At 42.4% G+C, this 7,911-nt stretch overlaps 1 protein-coding gene across 1 annotated transcript in view; it reads right to left on the reverse strand.

The window, feature by feature from the left end:
• Positions 1-2,481, reverse strand: part of LOC107552818 (uncharacterized) — a 9,904-nt gene extending 7,423 nt beyond the window's left edge. Inside the window, exons 1-4 of the mRNA XM_016234845.1 lie at positions 2,469-2,481; positions 1,980-2,131; positions 1,907-1,911; positions 1,703-1,825 (exon numbers count right to left, since the gene is read on the reverse strand). Of these exons, the coding sequence (XP_016090331.1) occupies positions 1,703-1,825; positions 1,907-1,911; positions 1,980-2,131; positions 2,469-2,481 (293 nt within the window). The remainder of the gene's footprint in view (positions 1-1,702; positions 1,826-1,906; positions 1,912-1,979; positions 2,132-2,468) is intronic.
• Positions 2,482-7,911: the final 5,430 nt, after the last annotated feature.

Genomic DNA, 7,911 nt, shown 5'->3' on the forward strand with positions numbered 1-7,911 from the left:
TGGAGCTGAACTCTGCAGGACTGCGGCTCTCTAGGACCGAACTTGCCTACCACTGGGCTAGGCAAAAAAAGCCTGGATCCAGGGCAGTGCTCAAAGGCTTGGAATCAGATAAAAACCTGATTCCTTAACCCTTTGAGCGGTATGGTCCCACATGTGGGATTTTTATTTCTGTGCCCCTGGGAGTACGGTCCCACATATGGGATTTAGAATGTTCTGTGACGTCCCAAAACTGCCAAATTCAAACTGCTTTTGCACTTTGTCTGGTGCTGAGACGCGCCCTGCACTTGTCATATAATCGCAGTGTTTTTAACCACATAATGATTATTTTAGGTTTCAGACATGTAAATACACATAAGTACTAGTAAAACAATACATTTAGAGTTTGTAAAATACACACGGATGTCTATGGAAGTAGCAATAACAATCCATTCAAATATAATTTGCCGACGTATTTTATTCATATCAGATACACATAGTGTAAGTAACTATAAAGTTTACTCTATTCTTCCTCCAGTTCACCAGCCACTTTCACAGGAGAAATTGATTCACGTGCTGTAAATCTGACTGACAGGACTCTCTAAACTGCACCGCGTACAAACATGGCGGCACCCATCTCACATTAAAGATCACGATCAAGCTTATTTATGACAGTTTTTAAACAACACAACACTCACTTACACATATTTGTGAATTGGAATATCAGATAGTTGATGACATGGTAAGCAAGTGTGTGAATATTTTGAATAAAAAAGGAAAAACTAAATAAAAGCGATCCATCTGTCATACAGTGTTTTTGTGGCTGTGGTGTGTCATGTGACAAGCATAACACATCGCCATGGAAACATAAGGTGAAACATTCTAAAATAACGGTCGCCTAAAAAAAACTCACTCTGGGGGGACAGCTAGAATATTTTAAACTCACCAGTGAAAAGGTTAAAAGGGATATGGACAGGCATCTAGGGATGATATTTAATAAGATAATAAGATCTACCTGTCTAAACCAATCTAAACTGGGAGCAGCAGGCAAATAGACACCCCTCCATAATGAGGGGAGCACTGCCAGACTCAAAAATGGTAGTCTAACAGGGCGGCAGAAAGAATAAAATCGACCTAATATAACTACACACAGGGCTCCTACACTCCATACATCAGTAAAAGGAGAGTGAGGGTCCCATACTGCTAGGTCTGATGAAGAAGTTTGTGGGAGCGGTGCCTTAGCATCACCCTTACTTTTGTGGGGAGCAATACTAGCTCAACCACATTGTACTTCTAATTCATGACCGGCGTTTTGTTTTGTTCTCTCTCCGCATTCGTCAATAATCATGCAACCCCGACGTCATACGTCATCCGCCGGAACTGCTTCAGTTTATGGCAGTCAGTGGAAGTGAGAGAAAAGTGTTTATTATGTTTGAAATATGGATATTTTTCTTACAAAAACAAATGGATTCGCTACAGGAGGCCTTTACTCACCTCCCGGAGCCGTGTGAGGCACGTTTTATTACGGATGCACGCACTTTATTTGACGACTTGTGGACTGTTCAACTGCAACACCCGTTGACTGTAATGACAGAGCTTGGAATAGCCAGGACAATTTTTAATATAACTCCGACTGGATTCGTCTGAAAGAAGAAAGTCATATACACCTAGGATGCCTCGAGGGTGAGTAAAGCACAAGCTAATTTTCATTTTTGGGTGAACTAACCCTTTAAGAGAAGATGTTTCTCCCATTGAGAGATAGCAAGCCAGTGTCTCTTCAATAGGAGGCATCCTCTCATATCCGTGTTCGCTCATCCCCTCAATATTGGCATAGGTAGTATGCTGGAATCTGTGGATGTGTGAAGAAAATAGATTCTTCCAAGCCTTCTCGAATCCCCACATGGAGATCAGGAAGGAATGGAAGGCTCACTTGAGCTGGAGAGTTATGATCAGAGAGGTAACACTTGTCCAAACAGACCCGAACAGTTTCTTTCTTGACCCGCCTCCACGGCAAGCCTCGCCGTGGCACGTTCCATAACCTCCAATAGCTCAGCATATGCAGGGCAGGAGGGCTGAGAGGACTCAGTCTTAACTTCTTTGTCCTCATCAGCAATCTCATGCTCTTCCTTGCCAGAAGCCAGCAGAGCACTAGCCGCTGGATCAGAGAATGTGAGAGAGATTTCTCACATCCTCTGAGCTGACGAGCGGGAAAGAGAAAGATCCCTCTTTAGCTCATCAGCCAGGTCTACCTGAGAACCCCACAACCTCATTCTCCTCTGTGCCTCATCAGCGGCGGGTCCTAAGCCACTTAGAGAGGAGAGACAAACGAAAGCGGAGCTTTTTCATTGAAAAATGCTCACAATGAATGCAGATTGCCCCCTTGAGGACATCGCGTGCATGCTCTTCGCCCAAACATAAGACGCAAAGATTGTGTGTGTCATCAAGTGTCAAATAATGAGGACACGGATCCGCACACTTCATAAGCATCTTACTAGTGCTCGCCATAGTGTAGTAGAAAGAACAGCATTCTTACCAGAATGCACGGTTCAAACAAAACAGTCCCTGAAGACGAAGAGGATGACATGTTCTATCAGCACTCTTTTATACTGTGGTCATGCCGACAGTGATGTCATAGGCTGTCGCCGGCCAATGTTATTGTCGTGTTTAGACGTTTGCTTCAGACACCGGTCACCTGAGCATTCGCTAGAGGATGCAGTTTGAGTTCCCTCGGAAGGGAAATGTAACATAGCCCCCCATCTAAGGAGCAGATTCCAGACGCTTCCAAACCAAATGACAGAAAATACACAACAAAGGTCCAGGAGGGTGGTGGAGCAGAGGGATGGTGAGCCAAGCCCATGGAGTGGAAGAGGGCCTGGAGACTGTGGTGGAGCAAGAGACCAAGGTGGAGCAGGCGGAGCGGGTGGCCAGGGTGGAGCTGGAGACCAGGGCGGAACTGGAGACCAGGGCTGAGCCAGCAGATCAAGCAGCCAGGGTGGAACGAGAGACCACCACTATGGCGCAGGCAGGGCTGGAGACCACCACGGTGGTGCTGGCAGAGCTGGAGACCACCACGATGGATCAGGCGGAACTGCCACAGAAAGCACAAAGAGGTTAGTAACATCCTCTGTGTTCATAACAAAACAGGCAGAGTGTTCAGAAACAATCTCCATGGTTGTAACATGGCAGGCAGAGAGCTCAGAGATGATATCCATGTGTGGCAGTGCAAAAACTTTGGGCCACAACATCTTTTGGTTTACTTTCGTTTTCACTTTGAGTGATTGGGGCGGAGTTTTCAATTAACGGCGGAAGGATGGAGGATATAAAGGAGATGTGACGTACCTGAGAAAAATCCGTCATCAGAAAGTTTGCGTGCAAGGTTGCAGGTGCATGGTTGAGCGTTACTGGATTCCCAGGAGGAGTAGAAATACGGCCGCTCTGAGTATTGCTTCCTGTGAGTGCTGTTTGATCGTCGTGGAGTTTGACTAAACTTTAAGCGTGGCGCTTCAAGATCTTCTGTGTGGGTGGGATATTTCAACAACAAGCTTGCCTGTTCATCCTCCTGTCCCGGTGTCTGACGACGACCCGCTACACTCTTCAGTTTCCTTCACAATTGCAAACCAGGTCAGTAGCCTACATGTACGCCGCTGCCATTTCACACATTACTACACACATACCTACTCGCATTCGATTCCCATCCGCACCTTCTGTGTGATTTTTATTTTCATAATTATGCAAATGTTACTTTTGCTCTTTAAGACTGTTGTTATTGTTTCTTAAATATGAAATTTTTTTATTTAATGTTCCTGGTTTCTCTCTCTTTCTATGGTCAATTTATGAATGAACGTGGACGTGAAACTGCCATTGTGGAAAATAATAGAATGACGCGTTTTCTTCACGTATCTCAATTTCACGTGTGAAGTGAAATAAAGTTTTGAACTGTTTCTTTTTTTTCAAAAAATAACCTTTTTCAAACAAGATTTTTTCTCATGGACATTATGGAATAAATTTCCCTTCTGAATTATTCATTGGAGATTCATTTTAATTGTCAGGGTTAAAACCTGACTGGCGCCCGAATATTTGACTTAATAGAGTTTATTTATGCTAGGGCGGCCACCACCATTACACATGGTCATGACAGGACAGGCAGAGAGTTCAGAGACGACCTCTGTGGTCGTAACAAGGCAGGCAGAGGATTTAGAGATGTCCTCCATGGCCGTGACAGGACAGGCAGAGAGCACAGGGATGACAGCCACCTACTCGGGAGGATCTGTAGCGGTCACTGCCACATCGTGATGTTCAGTAGCGATGTTCAGTAGGTCGCCGCTGTCTCTGAGAATTCTGTGGTGGATGCCAGTGCCTCAGGAGGTTCTGTAGTGGTTGCCACCACTTTGGAGAATACTGCAGCGGTTGCTGCTACCTCAGGAGGTTCCGTAGCGGTCGCCACCACTTCGGAAGATTCTGCAGTGGCCGCCACTACCTTGGGAAAAGTGTATATGGCCCAGACACACAAAGTGGCGACTGCCATCACAGGAAGTGCCGTGAACAAAGGAATGACCTCTGGGACAGGTAGCGCTGTGGCCGCTGGGCTTGAGAGCGCTGAGGTCTTGGAGCCTGAGAGCGCTGAGGGTGACAGGCTTGAGGGCACTTAGGGTGCTGTCCTTGAGGGCACTGAACTAGGGATGTCGGCTGCCCGCGCCGACATCAGCGGTGGATCTGGTACGCTGGACACCAATCTCATCCACCCTAAGACAGGTGCAGTGTCTTGTATTGTACTGACTGAAAGTGTCTGTGGAGGACCAGGCTCCACGGGTGTTGGGACCCAAAAAACGTTTAGGGGACAGATCCTCCTCCACTAGTCCAGTAGCATGACATCGTCCAATTGTGCGAGATGACAAGAAGCTAAAAACTCCTCCACATATTCTTCAATGGGATGGCCATTTTGAAAAGTCGAGCAGAGTGCACTCACCGGGTCCTGATAAAGTCCAGCTAGATCCATGATTATGGTCAGTTGTCCTGTAATGTGAGGGAAATGGGAGAAAGCAGGCTGAGGTGTGGATCCAGATGCAGGGTCTTTAATGGCAAAACAAGGAAACAAACAACAAAGAACAGGAAACAAAACCATGAGCAAACAACTGACAAGGCACAAGAGAAACACAAGGGCTATTTATATAGAGGAGAACAAAAGGAACCAATGAGTTGCTATGGGAACTAACAAGGAGTGGGTGTGGTCCAATGAGTAGCTATGGCAACTAATGAGTGTAACTATGGGGACAAACAAGGCACACAGCAGACAGGGGCAGAACACACACAGGGAAATATGTAACATTCAACTGTTTGGACTCTCATTCTGATGGCACCCTTTCACTGCAGAGGATCCATTGGTAAGCAAGTGATGTAATGCAAAATTTCTTCAAATCTGTTCTGATGAAGAAACTCATCTACATCTTGAATGGCCTGAGAGAGAATAATTGTTGAGCAAATTTTCATTTTTGGTGAACTATTCCTTTAAGGCCTGGTTTCACAGACAGGGCTTAGGTTAAGCCAGGATTTGGCCATAGTTCAATTAGGACATTTAAGTAGCTTTTATAAATGTGTCTTAGATAAAAACACTTCTGATGTGTATCTTGAGACAAATCAGTGGAACTGACAGATTTTAAGATCAGTCAGTGCAAGTTTCTTCCAGTTAAAACAGCCCAGACATGCATTATAGTCTAACATATTTACCCTGTCTGTGAAACCGGGGTAAATATGTTAAACATAAAATGATATTAAGTTAACTTCAACCAAAGCTGAAAGCTCCTTCTAACATGAAAATGTAGTAAAGTAAAAAGAAAATGTACACAAATACAAGACTATTTTTAACAGATTTGCTATACAATTATTATAAAGTATGTAAATACATTTATATGGTCTACTCATATTATTATAAGCCGGGCTTAAAATGAAACACTAATAATTGTATACAATATGTGACAGGGAATCTCTGCTCCATCTCTCTATCTATCAAGGTATCCTTGGCCTTAAAAAGCCTGAAGACCTCTGGCCTAAACATAAAACATGAAAAATGAGCTCTGTAGGCTGTGTAATTTCTTAAATAAAAGCACAGTGCTTGGAACATGCCAAGCATTTCTCATGCGCGATGTATTTCACGTGCTTCACAATACTCACTCCATGCTCTGACCTTGGGCCGGTCATATGGTGTGCAGTAGTTAATTTTTAGTGAATCCACTAGAAAACTTGTGACTTGTGGAAGAGTCATATACAGTATATATGTCTGAGTCCTCATCCTAACCCTGACCTCACAACTGTTCTTTATATTTTGTTGGCTCTTGTTAGTTTTTATGAATTAACATTTCATATATGAGTGTCCTCAGTGCTTTACTTGAAGAACACAAAATGTAAAACTGTAAAAATATAGAAACTGCAAAGTTAGAGAGATTATTTTAAAAGGGCAGCTTCCCAAGTTTCTAACTGTTAACAATTAGAAAGTATAATAATCAGTTACAATAAGTTATATAACAGGTTTTATAAGTTTAATTGATTATAAATATTTTGTGGTTATTTTATTTACCAAAACAATTACAATGGAAAATGATTGCGAAAAAAATTACTTTTTTATAGAGTCCTACAGTTGGACTACAGTGAAGCTATGCATATATATGCCAGTAAATATAGATTTTTGCCAAAAAATATAATTAATATAATTCTTTATATTTTTGCCTTATGTCATAAAGTCAATATATATACACATATAGGAAGTGACTTGGATGAGGGCATTAAACATTTACACTTAAACATACCATAATTTATATAACTCGTTCGAAAACAGTGATGAATAGAAGCAAACTATTTTACATTTCATCCTGACTTGACCCAAACCAAAAAGGGAACAGTTCTCCACTTTTGCCCTTTCACTGGCTATATGAAGGTGAGTCAGGAAGCCAGTGTTGGTCTGAATCTTAAGCAGCTGACCCTAATACTCCGAACACATATGGAGCAGGGTCATCCATGTACATCTGGCTCCACTGCCGGGTGCCAAGAGCCAAGGACAGCCAGCAAACATGAAGGGCGACAATCAAGGGTGCACTTTTGGAAACGACATCCCACCCAGTGCCACCTGGGATACAAGGAGCTGTGACGGCCTCTATTTCTGTCTTAAAAGATGACTCTGTTCTACAGTCACACATCCATCTGTTTGATTAATGTGTTGTTATAGCCTGATGCTACAGAGAATTCACTGTGGTGGTGTTGACTTCCTAAATCAATCTGTGTTTTAGAGTGAATCGGTTCCTAGCGAAATGTAAATGAATCAATGACAAAAAACAGATATTTGTTGCATTCTTTAATGAATCAGTTTTTTTTAAACAAATCAGCTGAGAAATGATTCAGTGACTCACTCATAAAGATATTCATGTTTCATTGCTGTAGATTTGTTGTGATGTAGAGTTATTATTATAATTTTTTATATATATTTATTTATTCTTTTTGTGTTTGTTTAGCAATGATCATGCCAGCTTGTTATTTGAGGAACCTTAATAAAGGTTAAAAAAATAACTAGTTTCATTACTAAATCAGTGTTTTTGAAAAATTTAATAAATTAATGATTTAATGGTCGCCACCTACTGGAATGTAACTGGCAGAAAGAGTCACTGAAAAATCTCCACCACTATCAATAACTTGATATTTATTGTGTCTGATATGATGCATTTTCTACTTCAGTCATGCATACATGCTTAGGAACACATCCCAAAACAATTACACACTGACAAGTACGCATATAGCTACTTCATATTAGAGTTTCACTCCACATTGCACATATCTACAGATTAGTTTGAATGTTTTCGTCTCTGTGGACACACCTCAGCTGGATCTGTGTATGTGATGTGTGAGTGAATGCAACATCGGGTGTCCAATAATGGGACCCCTACTGTGGGG

This window comes from Sinocyclocheilus grahami, unplaced genomic scaffold (assembly GCF_001515645.1).
Source record: "Sinocyclocheilus grahami isolate Dianchi unplaced genomic scaffold, SAMN03320097.WGS_v1.1 scaffold2.1, whole genome shotgun sequence".
NCBI classification, from domain to species: domain Eukaryota; kingdom Metazoa; phylum Chordata; class Actinopteri; order Cypriniformes; family Cyprinidae; genus Sinocyclocheilus; species Sinocyclocheilus grahami.